General features: G+C 38.4%; 3 protein-coding genes across 7 annotated transcripts; 2 read left to right on the forward strand and 1 right to left on the reverse strand.

The window, feature by feature from the left end:
- Position 1: 1 nt before the first annotated feature.
- psme3ip1 (proteasome activator subunit 3 interacting protein 1) lies at positions 2-5,253 on the forward strand (the record flags this gene model as incomplete). Its single annotated transcript, XM_015021387.1, has 6 exons — positions 2-101; positions 184-282; positions 1,718-1,839; positions 2,793-2,938; positions 3,702-3,775; positions 4,119-5,253. Coding segments are annotated over 6 exons (783 nt in total), but the record flags the coding sequence as incomplete, so codon positions are not given.
- A 1,365-nt stretch (positions 5,254-6,618) lies between these two features.
- acd (ACD shelterin complex subunit and telomerase recruitment factor) lies at positions 6,619-9,271 on the reverse strand. Its single transcript, XM_015021389.1, has 2 exons — positions 7,996-9,271; positions 6,619-7,423 (listed from the first exon to the last, which is right to left on the reverse strand). Exons 1-2 carry the CDS (start codon positions 8,756-8,758, stop codon positions 6,735-6,737), a joined length of 1,452 nt encoding a protein of 483 aa, XP_014876875.1. The 5' UTR covers positions 8,759-9,271; the 3' UTR covers positions 6,619-6,734.
- On the forward strand, positions 7,349-13,403 carry LOC106939097 (gigaxonin-like). 5 transcript variants are annotated; one of them, XM_015021391.1, is made up of 7 exons: positions 7,349-7,439; positions 9,881-10,023; positions 10,340-10,548; positions 10,701-10,815; positions 11,776-12,126; positions 12,890-12,958; positions 13,218-13,373. In XM_015021391.1, the coding sequence occupies exons 3-7, from the start codon at positions 10,364-10,366 to the stop codon at positions 13,371-13,373; spliced, it is 876 nt and encodes a 291-aa protein (XP_014876877.1). In that variant the 5' UTR covers positions 7,349-7,439; positions 9,881-10,023; positions 10,340-10,363. The 5 variants fall into 5 exon arrangements, with proteins under 5 accessions (XP_014876877.1, XP_014876879.1, XP_014876876.1 ...); XM_015021393.1 differs by lacking the exon at positions 7,349-7,439 and having other exon boundaries at positions 9,399-10,023; positions 10,346-10,548; XM_015021390.1 differs by lacking the exon at positions 7,349-7,439 and having other exon boundaries at positions 9,400-10,023.
- Positions 13,404-14,041: the final 638 nt, after the last annotated feature.

Here is a 14,041-nt window from a genome sequence, read left to right on the forward strand (position 1 = left end):
CGACCTCAGCAGGAAGTTCGTGTCTGAGTCGGAGCTCGACGAGAGGAGGAAGAAGAGGCAGGAGGAATGGGAGAAAGTCCGGAAGCCCGACGACCCGGAGGGTGGGAGCGGTGCATCCAGAAGACCCGGATCAGGCCGGCTGCAGCCCATTTTAACACATGTTTGTGTCTGTGTGCTCACCAGAGGTCCCGGAGGAGGAGTACGACTCCCGCTGCCTTTATGACCGGCTGCAGGAGCAGAAGGAGAAGAAACAGCAGGAATTTGAGGAGCAGTTTAAGTTCAGTAGGTCCATTTATTCCCACTATACTAGAGCATTTTATTGTAAAAGTCCTTAAAGTGTGGATAAAAGTATAAAACTTTAAACGGTCATCCCTCATTAATTTCAGGATGGCGGCCATCTTGCCTGCCATTTCTGAGCCTTTATAACTAATTATTGCTATAAAATGTTACCCATTTGGATAACTTTGATGAACTTTATGACTTTGGTCATCCTATTTATAGAATTTATAAGTAATATGAAGCAAAATCAGCTGCTGAAAATGAGCCATCATCCTCCTACCACTCCTTGTCAACTCCTTCGTCTCTTCCGCCATTAGTAATACCTGGTTGTTGGTCACATGTTTTGTGTGATGCGACAAAAGTCTGCAGTTTTTACGAAATACAGTTGAAATACAGCTGAAAAACCACCTCAGCCTAGATAGAAAAAAAAACATCTGTTTATCAAAAACGGGAGCTTTTTCAAAATGGCCGTATTTCCAATGAGGAAACTTATTTTCATAATTCTAATTTGCATAATTTTAAGGTAAATGGAAACACAGCTACATTCTTAATTGTTAGCCTTAGCTTCTGCTAATTTTGTGTTTAGCGTTAGCATCCAGTAATTTTCTAGTGATTTAGCTTTAACTTAGCTAAGACTCTTGTTTAGCGAGTTAGCTGTTAGTGAACCTAACTTGTACAATAACCACTGTAGATTTTAACGCTAACGGAAATTTTTCATTACAACGATGGCAGCCATTTTGAAAAGTGTCCTCCAGAAAAAGGAAACATATTGGATTTCTATGTTTTAAAATATGTAAGCTTTGATTTGGCACTAAACAAAAATAATTGGTAGACAGTGAAACTATGTTTTCCATTTGCTAAACACCAGAAAATTTGGCGAGAACATTTTTCTTTGTAAATTTGTTTTTCAATTTAACTTGAGCAGGAAGGTAATTTACCTTAACATATATTTGGATTGTTTCAATGTAATTAATATTTAGTATTACTAATTTTTCAATTATTTATTAATCTGTGTAATTGAAATAAAGGTTGGCGCATATAGATCATAAAACAACATTAAGGATTTTTTTGTTAAATTAACGTTTTGTTTTTGGACCAATCAAGTGTAAAAGGTGTGAGAGACATTTCAACACATAACATTTGTTTTATTTTAGTTTACGTTGTCCCTGCTGTAGAATACAGAATATCATACTACAGTCACAGTAATGGTAATAAATGATGTATTACAGTGAATTGAAACTGTATGTTTTTAGTTTATGTATATTGTTTTTATCTCCAAAGTGCGGTGCTGTAAAAGTTTGAAAACTTACCTTGAAAATGCCTGAAAAATGTTTGATTTTTACTGTTGGAAAGGTGAACAAATGCTGTAGACAGAGGTCACTATTCGTTTTTGGTTGTCTCAGATTAATGCCGTTTCTGTCTTGCCGTACGCTGACAGGAAACATGGTGAGGGGTCTGGACGAGGACGAGACCAGTTTCCTGGACGAGGTTTCCCGGCAGCAGGTCCTGGTGGAGAAGCAACGCAGAGACGAGGAGAAGCAGGAGCTGTTGGAATACCGAATATCCTTCACAGATTTAACTCTTTTTTATAATTATTAACAGTATTATTCATCACTTTGTAATTTTAAAGTTGCAGAAGGATGTGCAAATAGATTCAGTTGTTTGCAAAACGTCTTTCTACTGACAATAATTTGATGCTGATGTGTTAAAAAATAAGTATTTCTATTTGTAAAACCAATATCTATCATTTTTCAAAATGCTGAACAATCCTCATTTTATTCTCATATTTTTTCAACCTTATTCTCATAACACTGTTATTTTTTTAATATTGTAGTAATCTGGTGTTTTTACGACTTTTTATCTTGATTATTCTCATATTCCAACTTTATTTTAGTATAATTACGACTTTTTTACTTCTATTATCACAACATTATGCTGGTATTTTAACAACTTTATTCTCTTTAATTGTGACTTTATTCTTGTAATTTTATTACTTAGATCTCATACAACTTTTTTGTCGTAAAATTATGACTTTTATTGTCATAAACCTTCATCTCAAAATATTAGAAAATTATAAAAACCTTATACATTATTTTTTTTATTTCAGTAACTTAAACTTGTATATTATTTATATTTGTCACACAAAGTTAGATATTTCCAGCCTTTATTATTATTATTATTATTAAACTTTTTAATTATTATAAATTAGGGATAGTGAAAGTCTAAAGTTATATTTCAAAAAATTTAAATATTGAGAAAAAGTTAAATATGTGGACCTCGTGGTGTCACAACCTAATCAGTTAATTAAATCTTAAATTAAAATGCTTTTTGCTCCTTTAAATGTTCTCAATCTGCCTCAGCTGTCTGCTGAAGAAGTCACAATAGTTCATTACGAAAAAAGCCTGAATATTCACAGAAGGTTTAGTGGAAGGAAAAAGTTTAACCTGAAATTTTAAACGTGTTGATTAAATTTGATCCATCCCCGTTTGATCTCCCTAACTCTCCACCATCACAGCGCTTTGGTCAAACAAGCGTCAGCATCCGCGGACAGTCGGAGAGAATCAGAAAAGAAGGCGGGGCCTAAACAGACGGGGGCGGAGCCAAAGACCAGCCACCTGTCTCAGGCTCATTTATTAGTGGGAGCTGTGAAGAGGCGCAGGTACGAAGTTCTTCAATGGTTTTACTGAAACATGGAAATTACTCATGGAAAATAGAAAACTGAGAGTGGAAAAGATTTTGGTTCTTAATATTCATTTCTTATTGTTTTAATAGATTTCAAAAGTCTGGATTTCAAAAGATAAATGAATATATGACGGGGAAAAGGAACTGGATTTCAACTGCTTTCCATTTTTCTTTGTGAATAATCCTGTTTTAAAATTTCAAAAATGTTCACGATTCAAATTCCAGTAAAGTAAAGATAATTTGAACAGGATTTTCCATAATTTTCCATGATAAATTAGTCCCAGAGTTTCTCCTTGGGGTGTGGGGGCTTCTTCTTTTCCTCTTTCCCCTTATATTTCTTACTTTTTCTTTGTTTGTTTCCTTCTTTCTTTCTTTCTTGCTTCCTTTCTTTCTTTGTTTTTTTCTTTCTTTGTTTCTTTCTTTCTTGCTTCCTTTCTTTCTTTGTTTCTTTCTTTCTTTGTTTCTTTCTTTCTTTCTCTCTTTCTTTCCTTTGTCCTTTCTTTCTTTCTTTCTTTCTTTCTTTTTTCTTCTTCTTTCTTTTTCTTTCTTTCTTTCTTTCTTTCTTTCTTTCTTTCTTTCTTTCTTTCTTTCTTTCTTTCTTTCTTTCTTTCTTTCTTTCTTTCTTTCCCCAAAATTGTGTCAAACTGGGTTTTTCTTTGTGTTCTTTAAAGTCTTTTTTTGTGATGAGTGTTTTAGGAAACCATTTCTGAAGCTTCTCCTCTTCTCTTCTTTCTTCTCAGCTCCTCGCAGTCGTCAGACGGCGGCAAGAAGCCGAGGGTGGAGAACACGAGAGGAATTGGAGACAGACTCGCAGGTGGGCATCGGTCTGACCGGAAAAATGAATGTTTTGGTTTTTAGCAGCAAAGATGCAGAAGAAGAAACCATTCGGAAGAAAAGACACGATGACTCAGATTTGAAAAAGGAAGGATGATCTCAGAAAGGAAACGAGAAAAGAAGGAAACTAGTTTTCGTATCGTTCTCTGGTAAAAACCATAAAATGTTCACTAAAAACCTCAAATGAAAGAAAGAATGTGTTGTTTTCATCAAAACATTGTAGGTATTTTGTGCCTAAATGAAACTTTTTCTTCAAATTTCCTGTTTTTATCAATCTTTTTGAAGTAAACGGCGGCGTTGATTGTGACTGTTTTCCTATACAGAGGAGGATGGAGGCAGCAGGGAAGCTGAGGACCGCCGAGCCGTCCCCGGCCTCACGGCGAAGACGCCGCCGTCGGCCGCCCACGGCATGCTGCACCTGCCGTCGGCGGCCGTGTGCGTCGGCGTCTTACCGGGGCTGTCCGCGTACTCTGGCAGCAGCGACTCTGACAGCAGCTCAGACAGCGAAGGTAGCGTGGACGCAATCATGTCGCCGTATCCGCGGCACAACAGGGCCTACAGATAGACACACACTCACTCACCCACCCACCCACAGAAACACTAAGCGAAGCGCTCAGCTGCTGCTCCATAGCCGCACATCACTGTAAAAGTCCTTCAACTGTGGATACAAGCATTAAAATTTGCTTTCAGCAGGTAAATGGCAGCCATCTTGAGCTATCAAGATGAGTACCATTATTTAATATTTGCAAATTTAGTGCAAAAATAAAATTTCCTTGATGAGCACCTTAAAAAACGGCAGCCATATTAAATTTTTCAAGATGGCTGCCGTTATTAGATATTTGCAAATTCTCCTTAATGACCGTCTTGAAAATTTGCAGCCATCTTTAATTTTCCAGTGGCTGCTGTTGTTTATTTTTCTCTCCAAGAATTAATCCGCTGGGATTAACTGTGCCAGTTCAGGTTCTTGTATCTGCATGTGAAAGATTTTGCTGAAATCTTGAGTTACCTGCTGCAGCTTGTAGAGGTGTTCACTCCGTTCCTCTCCCAGCTGTGAGTTTAACTGTTTCTCTTTGTCTCCAGACAAAGTTCAGCCCTAAATCTCTACCTAATCTGTGCATCATTTCATGTTTTTTCATCAACGTGGCTCTGAAATGTGACTCCTTCCCTCGATCACGTCTCACGCAGTTTAAGCCGACCCCCCTGACCACAGCGACTGCAGGCTGTGCTATTGGCTGAGGGAACAGAGACTGACAGCTGTGGAGCGAAGAAGAGAGGCCGCTTTAGGACTCACTGTAGGATTTTACGTTTGATGTGTTTTATCATCAGAGGAAACTGCTTTCTGTCTCAGATGTTGAAATATTCTGTGTTTACGGACAGATTTGTGAGAGTGTGTGACAGAATAACGGCGCTCCCTGAAACTGTCGTATTGTAATAAACTGATTTATCGAATCAATCGGATGGTTTTTTTAAATTAATTTCAGGATTTGAGGTTAATTTTCTGCACAGATTCAGTCACAAAAAATGAAAACAGGAAAATTTTCAAATGATTTTGTTTTCTGGTTACTTAATTTATTAATTAGTAGTGTTTGTCTTTTTTTTGTTGCTTTATGTCCGTCGTTCTTCGCCTTTTGCTCGTTGTGTCCTACCGCCTTTACTTCCCTTCCTCATGCCCTTTCTTCTATCCTTGCTTCCTTCAGTCCTTCTTTCCCTCCTTGTGTCTCCAGAGGCTTAATCATAAAATCAGTTAAATATTAAAGCACCAACATTGGGATTAATCAGTATATTTATCGCCTAGCGCCACATTGAAGGTAATAAAGCTCTTAGTCTACATCTGATCATTGCACAATAATCAGGAAACTTTTTTAAAAAATATGATGCTGCCTGTAAAAACATATTAAAGCTGCTTTTATTCTTTAATAAACATTAAAAAAATTTTAAACTCTGGTACAGAGAACCCACACAGAACTGCATTTCCTGATGCATCTGAAACATTTCTTTTAAAACACGTACAGCAGGAAAAACGTACAAAACCATCAAATCTCCAAGATAAAGAGAAAAAATTCTCAACTGGTAAACTATGGTACGCCGTTTGTAAAGTTACATAATGAAAAATTAACAGCTATAATTTGGTTTATTTGTCCTGCCAGAGAAATAAAATGTGGGTGTTCAATCTTCTAAGTCATGTCTTAGCCATATTAGTAATACTTTTATAAATGTCAAAGCCCCAAACTAAATATTTAACTTGACATCTAAGTATTTGCTAAATGTTTAGCTTTCAAGTTAAATATTAATTTCAATAAATATTCAAACTAAATGTTGAGTTTGTGAATTCAACATTTAGTTGGGCAGCTAAATAGTTAGAAAACTAATTTTTGTTTTACAAAAGTCAGAAAACCAAGTTAGTTGGGAACCAGATATTTAGCTTAAAAACTAAATATTTGGTTCCAAACTAAATATTTATTTTAAAACTAAATATTTATCTTCCAAACTCAATATTTACTGCCAATCTAAATACTTTAAATTAAAAGTGAAATATTTAGTTTTAAAACTATTGCAAAAATATTTCATTAAAAAAGTAAATATTTTACTTCCAAAATATTTTGTTCCAACAAAAATATTTCATTAAATCTTTAAGCTAAATATTTAGTTGGAAAGCTACTTTTAAGCTCATACTTAAAAGGAACTAAATATTTAAATTAAAAGCAAAATATTTAGTTTGGAAGGTAAATATTTGGACATTTATAAACATGAATAAAATGGTGGAAAGAATGACTTAAAAAGTTACCCACAGTTTTTCCCTCTGGCTAAGTAAACCAAAACATTGCTGTTATTTTTTTATGTAATCTTACAAACGGCGCTCCATACAAAACATGGAACCAGGTGTGTCCTTCTATGAATATTGGACTTTTTGGGAAATAAACATGGCAACGCAAGTCCAATCAGTCGACGCTCTGTGGATCTTCTGTTGGTTTCGGAGTCAACAGATACCGCAGAGCCCAGTGTAGCAGAGACGCAGCCACTCGGAACTGGCTGAAGTCCTGGAGGTTCTGACCCGACACTCTGTATTTGTAGGAGAACGGTCTTCCGTCGCCATGAGTGCCTCGGGTCATTTTCGGGGGGGGTCCGGTCTGTTTTGGACTGTCCTCGTTTCTGGAAAATCCAATCTGGGAGTCAAAGAGCCAAGATGGCGGACTCCCACTGACTTCTTCCTCCTCTTCTTGTTCCGCTTCGCATCGCTTCCTCTTGGGCTTCCTGTAGCTTCCCGGAACGGTGTCGGTTCCGTCTGAGGCAGGAGGTTCTGGTAGACTCACGGTGGCTGATGAAGAGCTCGGTGGGAAGCTGGCGGCGGGTTGGTTTTGATAAGGAGGGAGGAGGCTGGGAACCGGAAGCTCGGTGCTGGCAACCGGAAGCCGGGTGCTGGTTACCACGGCAACAGAGTCCAGTTTCGGAGTGGACTCCGGGGACGAGTCGGAGGTGGAAGGGCTGATTCCCAGAGGGGGGAACATGTCCCAGGGGTTGGTGGAAAGCAGGGCGGTTGGGTCCGGGAAAGGAGCGACGTCCTCCATCAAAGGAGGGGAATGCTCACCTGCATTCCCCGCATCTCCCGCATTCTGAACTGGATCGCCACCTGCAGGAGGGACACGGTAAGTACTTTCTCAGGTTTGCAGACAGTATGGCACCCAGTGGGGAGTTTGAATGCAAAAACAGCTGTCAGATACTATGAAGCGATATTAGGAACAAGCTAAAAATAATAACGAAATGAATACAAAAATAAACTTGTACAGAATAAAGTCGTAATATTACGATAATAAAGTGACTTTATTCTAGTAATATGACTTTATTCTTGTAATACCATTTATATTATTTCAACTTTATACTGGTAATATCACCTTATTCTCATATTTATTCTTGGAATCTTTTGACCTTATTTTTGTAATTTTTCTTTTTATATTTTATTTTTCCTTAGTATGGTTTTCATACTCTAACAGAAAAGGATGAGAGCCACAGAATTAGGACTTTTTCACAGAATTGGGACTTTTGATCTCAGAAGATTAAAGAAATAATTGTGATTTATTATTATTATTATTATTTTTACTTCAGTGGTCCTAATCATGTTCTAAACTACTTTTTTGATATTCCACTGTTGTTTGGCGCCCTTTTTACCCTGGCGCCCCTATGGGTCTACAGTGCGATACTGACCTGCGGGATCGGTTATCTGCCACGCCACATCCTCCACAGGGCAAGCTTGTTCCCTGCTCTCATCCGGAATGAGAAGCAGCTTCGCCGGGACGCTGAAGCTCGGTTCCCCCTTGTACCTGACCCGGTCCAGGTCCCACCTGGTGCAGCTCGGAGGCGGGGTGTGAGTAGAGGTGGAGGGTCGGGGGTTCCTCAGAGCCAGCAGTCTCTCCCGGATGTCCCGCAGCAGCGTCTGCAGGCAGTCGTGCTGCCACTCTCCTAGCAGTTCGGACAGGTCCAGTCCGGCCTGGCTCCGCTGGGAGTCCTCCTGACCAAGAAGGGACCTCCAGGTTCTGCAGATCTTCATCCGGACCGCGGCCGAGCTGGTGCAGCAGGGCGTGTTGTCTTTAACCGGACCCGCCGCGGTGGTGGCCAGCTCCCCCACTGACAGGAAGAACCGGCTCTTGGTCTGTTCTGGGTCCATGTGGAACCGGAGCCGGTAGTCCTGCAGACACACGGTGGTGTTCAGGAGGCTGCTGAAGCACTCCCGGTCCTCCTTCTCCTGGAGCTGCTCCCAGCCGGAGGCGGTGAGCACAGCCGGGATCTTGAGCTCTCCGTCTGACAGGAAGAGCAGCCCCGTCGGGCCATCGGAGCCCCGAGCCTGGGACTGGGTCATCTGACCCACCCCGATGACATGAGCCCTCAGCTGGCTGCCCGACTCATCCCCGCTCCCGTAGCTAAGGATCAGATTCTCGATCCAGGGAGTCAGTTTGCTCCAGGGGGGCATTTGCGGAGTTTGTTTTCAGCTTGACGGAGTGCGCCTGCGATTAGCATCCGACAGGAAACTAAGTACATAAAATGGGTTCCTCCATAATAAATTGTTCAAAAAGCTTTTTTCAAAACCTTCATGTACTTTTACATCAGTTTACAAACAAAACAAGGCAACAATATTAATACAAAGTTTCAAATTTTACAGAGTTGCATATATTCAAAATTAATTTAGAATAATGTTACACAGAACCGAATACGGAGGTTTACCACAAATCAATGTTATTAATCAAACTACAAAGTTGTTGAGCAGATTTACTTTGAACCAAAATCAACTTAGAAAATGTTTCCATTGACATAAATTTGGATTAAGTTTTAAAAGTCTGCATTTATGAACAACAAAAAAAACTTTCCAAGTATAAAGTTACTTGTTCGCATAAGTGAAGAGTGAAGACAGAACAATACGTGTACAAAGCAATGCAATACATATAATTTATCTGGGGGTTTTTTCAGGAAATGTAAATATTTTCTTTTGTGTTTTTCTTAAATGGCTACTGCTGAATACTGCAAAAATAAATACATTGGTTTAATAGAAGTAAAAATAATTTTAAAAAGAATTAAATAGAAATTTTGTAAGATAATAGTAAAAATAAGATCTATAAATAAAAGTACCAATGTAGCTGCTACTATACTGTGAATGGAGGTTCTGCTGGAAAATATGACAGAGCTAGATGTGGAGCACAAAATAAGACTGGGTTCATCTCAGTATTTGACAGAATACCGGGAAGATTTTTGCTTTTATTTTCCTTGCAAGTTTCTTTAACATTGTAATTGCCTCTTTAAATAATGGATTAATAAATCGAAGTCACGAATGACTGTCTGCTGCTGTATTTGTTTACTTTTTTACATAAAGCTTATTGGTGGGACGCTATTACCTGAACTCTTTCCGCCCAGTTCAGGAGACGTTCATGAATCCAAGACAACTGCATTACACGAAGTTGTAGACGCATTTTTATACAAATTTCCCACCAATTATTAGTATAAATGAGTAGCTTTGTTAAATATTTATATATGTTGATAAATACACATTTAATTTATGGTTATTCTTCTAATTATACATTCTGGTGTACATCTCGTACAGTTTTGTCCTATGTTCCTGAATGCAGCATGTAACACATGCCTGTAACGTCGACTTCCAACCTTTTGGAGTGATCCATGGTGTTCTGAGTGCAGTCCGGGGCACTCCCTGTGCCCAAAAATACAAAAAAACAAAGAAAACTTCAGGTAAGACTTTACAACAAGTACATATTCTAATAGAAAACTACAGCATGTTGTTTTAACCCGCGTCGAAGCCGTTAATATACAATGTAGATTGTTTTGCGGTTAGCGTAGCTTTTCCTGCCAAACTTGATTTAAGAACTGGTTACTTTAAGACGTTCCAGCTTGCAGCACCTGTATGCGCTTGCTTATAGGAAATAAACCTTGGTTATTTTTAATAGTGGTGTTTTTACAAAGTATTCGGCTCGGTATTAGATAAACATACTAACAGCATTAATTGGCAAACGTTTATGAAATACAGTGTGTACACATCTCTTGACAGAAGGAGACCTGTCCAAGTCCAGATATGCAGAACTCCACATCCGGTGATCCCGGTTTGACGGTTTCAGACCCGCAGCACTCCCAGAAGCTCCTGGGAGTTCTTCGGACCTTCTGGCAGGAGCAAAGCTTCCACGATGCGCTCCTTGTGGTGGATGGAGAGGAGATCCCAGTGCAGAAAAACATCCTGGCTGCAGCCAGCCCTTACATCAGGTCAGACAGTCCTCCTGCACACAGCTGGTCGGACATTTGTTGTTTGTGGCAGCAGATTGATGGGTGTGTTCACTTTCATTAGCTGGGAGTGATTCCAGGCAGCTTTTATTTTCATGTTGTGACATATTTTGCTGTGAATAATTTCGTTTCAGGACCAAACTGAACTACAATCCTCCTAAAGAAGATGGATCAACCTACAGAATTGAGCTGCAGGGAGTCCCCATGGCCATCATGAAACAGATCCTGGACTATATCTTCAGCGGGGAGGTGATTCCCAGCTTTTTATTCTTAAAATGCACTGTGTCCTCTCATTTATCTGGTCAATCTACACATGATTATATATATAAAAAATAAGATATTGAAGTCAGAAAGATGGGAAAAATTAGTGCAAAGATGTTTTTGTTATGGCCTATATCAGTAATGTCCAAAGTTTTTGCTCCTGGGGACAAAACTGACAAATTTAAACTACTGACAGGTCACAAAATTCATGAAATTTAAAATGTAAAAATGTGTTTATTACTGTAACATACTAATTTTTACGAAAGATATAAATTTGTAAAGATTCAAAACATAAAAACAGACTTTGGACTGTTCCTGCAACTAACAGTCATTTTAGTAACTGATAAATCTACTGATTATTTTTGATGATTAATTAATTGGATGAAGAAAAATGTTTCATCTAACCCTTTTTATATGTTGACACAAATATGATTAGTCGATTATTGAAATAATCTTGAACTTATTTACTAATTGTAACATATTCAGACAGTAATTAAGAGAGAAACTGTAAGAAAAATATCTACATTTTGCATTTAATGTAAAAACACCTTTTTCTGTAAATATGTTTCAGCCAAAACTCCCATATGGCAGTTTTAGCTTCACCTGGTTCAGATTTACTAAAGGAAACATATTTATTGCATTTTAGGCAGTAAAAATTGTATTTTCTTATTTAAAATTAGAATTGAATAATTTCTTTATTTGCATCTTTTAATGTTTTTCTAATAAAAAAGCTTAAGTGATTAAATGAAAAATATGTAGAAAGTGGCATTTTTTATTTGATTAATCAGAATAATCAATTAATCGATCACTAAAATAATCGTTATTTGCTGCACTAATAATATGTAATGTTAGAATTTTTCAGAGAAGCTGAATTTTGAGGATTTTATTCTCTGCAAAGCAGAATCGTGAAACACCAGTACAGCTGTTGGATTTGTTTCGTAATCCCAGATCACCCTGAGCGAGGAGACCGTCCAGGACATGGTGCAGGCGTCCGACCTGCTGCTCATGACTGACCTGAAGCTGCTCTGCTGCCAGTTCCTGGAGAGCTGCATCACGGCGGAGAACTGCATCGGCATCCGCCTCTTCTCGCTGCATTACTGCCTGCAGCACGTCCACTATGTCGCCACGGACTTCCTGCAGACGCATTTCCGCGACGTGGCGCTCACCGAGGAGTTCAGGGAGCTTCCCCACAGCCGGGTGTGCGAGCTGCTGAGCATGGAGAAGCTCAACGTGGGCAACGAGAAGCACGTGCTGGAGGCCGCTGTGCGATGGTTCGCCCACGACCCAGACTACCGCAGGGTGAGGAAGCTTCACGTTCTCCATAGCTGATTTCCAGCTGCTGGGCCTGTCAAGATGATAAGTTTTACTGGATGTTATTGTGACAAACGATAATATTGCCATTTAGATTAGGGATGCACCGATTGCAATTTTCTGGCCGATCACCAAGTATCGATCTTTGAAAAGCCTGACCTGCCGATTCCAATTTTTTTGTCTGAAATGTTGCTAAATATAGCAAGAAAGTCGCTGAGTTGGTAACAGTGGAGTTACGATTGTTAACTGCAAACGTGCAGACCTGACCTGGTGGGCCAGTCTGTCGATCAAACCTCATTTTTAGGCATTTGTTGAGGTAGATAAGATCAGGGGATAAGATTGACTCCAAATATAAGTGTCAGCTGATCTCCCAAAATGAAGGAAGTAAATTGGTAAGCCGCTAGTTTTGGGACTGTTTTCAGGTCATATATTTATAATGGTATAATAATGCAAGAACACATTCTCAAAATCAATAAGCATTAAATTTAATTGAATATTTAACACTGGAATTGCAATACATTTTAAATATCCTAAATAAATAAATAAATAAAACAACAATTAAAATTAATTATGAATTGCCTGTAAACAAAATTGTCCCCCAACAAGGGACTAGTTGAGACCAAAGTACCAGACTGAAGACTTTTAACATCCAGAGAAAAACGATAAATAATAAATTCATCATGTGATTAATTGATTTATTGTGACCGGCCTAGTTGTTTGCCTTCACAGTTTTTCGTTTCTGTGTCTGCAGGTTCATATGAAGGAAGTGATGTCGGCCGTGTGGATGCAGGGCTTGGACCAGAGCTACCTGAGAGAACAGGTGCTGCGGCAAACAGCATTTTGCACATTAGTATCTGTAGATTTTAATGTGTCATTTCAAGTTTCTAATCCTCAAAACTCTGAAGGTTAATTAATGTTCTAATAATATAAACTCAAAGAAACTGAAACACTTTATTCCTCCATCACCTCCAGCAGACACTGAACAGCAGCCATGATTTCCTACTGATCATTTTCACATAATGTGATGAAGTTGAATTATTTTTTGTGTTTTAGATGTTTATTTTGTGTCATGTGATCAGTCCATGGCAGAGCCGCTGATGAGGGAGGTGGTCAGGGAATTCTGCCAGAAGGTTCTGACGGAGGATCCGCCGCAGGGCGAGGCGATGCTGACCGCCTTCAAACCCCGAGGTTACTCTGAATGCATTGTCCTTGTAGGAGGAGAAGATCGAAGGTAGGAATCTTTGTTTTCATCTTCAAGTTGAAACACAACTTACTGCAGAACCACACAATAACATGTTGGTAGCTGTTTGGGTCCTCACTTAGCCCGTCTTAATGATTGGAAATTAAAATTACTTCATTAATTTTCATTCAGATTAATATTTTTTCAAGAGCAATTTTGTTGACAGTCATTATGATCTATTCCATTAATGGTTTTGGTTGTGTGTGTGTTTTTATTTTTTGTTTTTGGTTGTCATGTTTTATTTTGGACATTTAAAATATCTTCCAGTTCCAGTGTTAAGTGTTCTTTACAAAATTAAAGTTTATTGGTTTTGGTATTGGTAATTTATATATAGATCAATATATTTCCATGTGTGTTCTAATTTTATGTGTTTATTTTAAATATTTATTTTATAGTCAGTCATATTTAAGTCACTAACAATGTCACACTTATGTATATTTTTTATACATTTAATGTTTAACACTTTGGTTGGAGTTGCTGTCAGCATATAAGCAGTTTCCTCTTGGGGATCAACATTCTATATATTCTACTCTATTAGTATGTTATACTACTTGAAAATGGTCTCAAAACAACAAAATTGTTGTTTATCACAATAACTTCTGTACAATTTATAACCCAGCAACATGAAAAAGTTAATTAAGTTCAAATCATTCAGTTATTCTT

This window comes from Poecilia latipinna, unplaced genomic scaffold (genome assembly GCF_001443285.1).
Source record: "Poecilia latipinna isolate Pla-1442-1.1 unplaced genomic scaffold, P_latipinna-1.0 Scaffold2771, whole genome shotgun sequence".
NCBI lineage: Eukaryota > Metazoa > Chordata > Actinopteri > Cyprinodontiformes > Poeciliidae > Poecilia > Poecilia latipinna.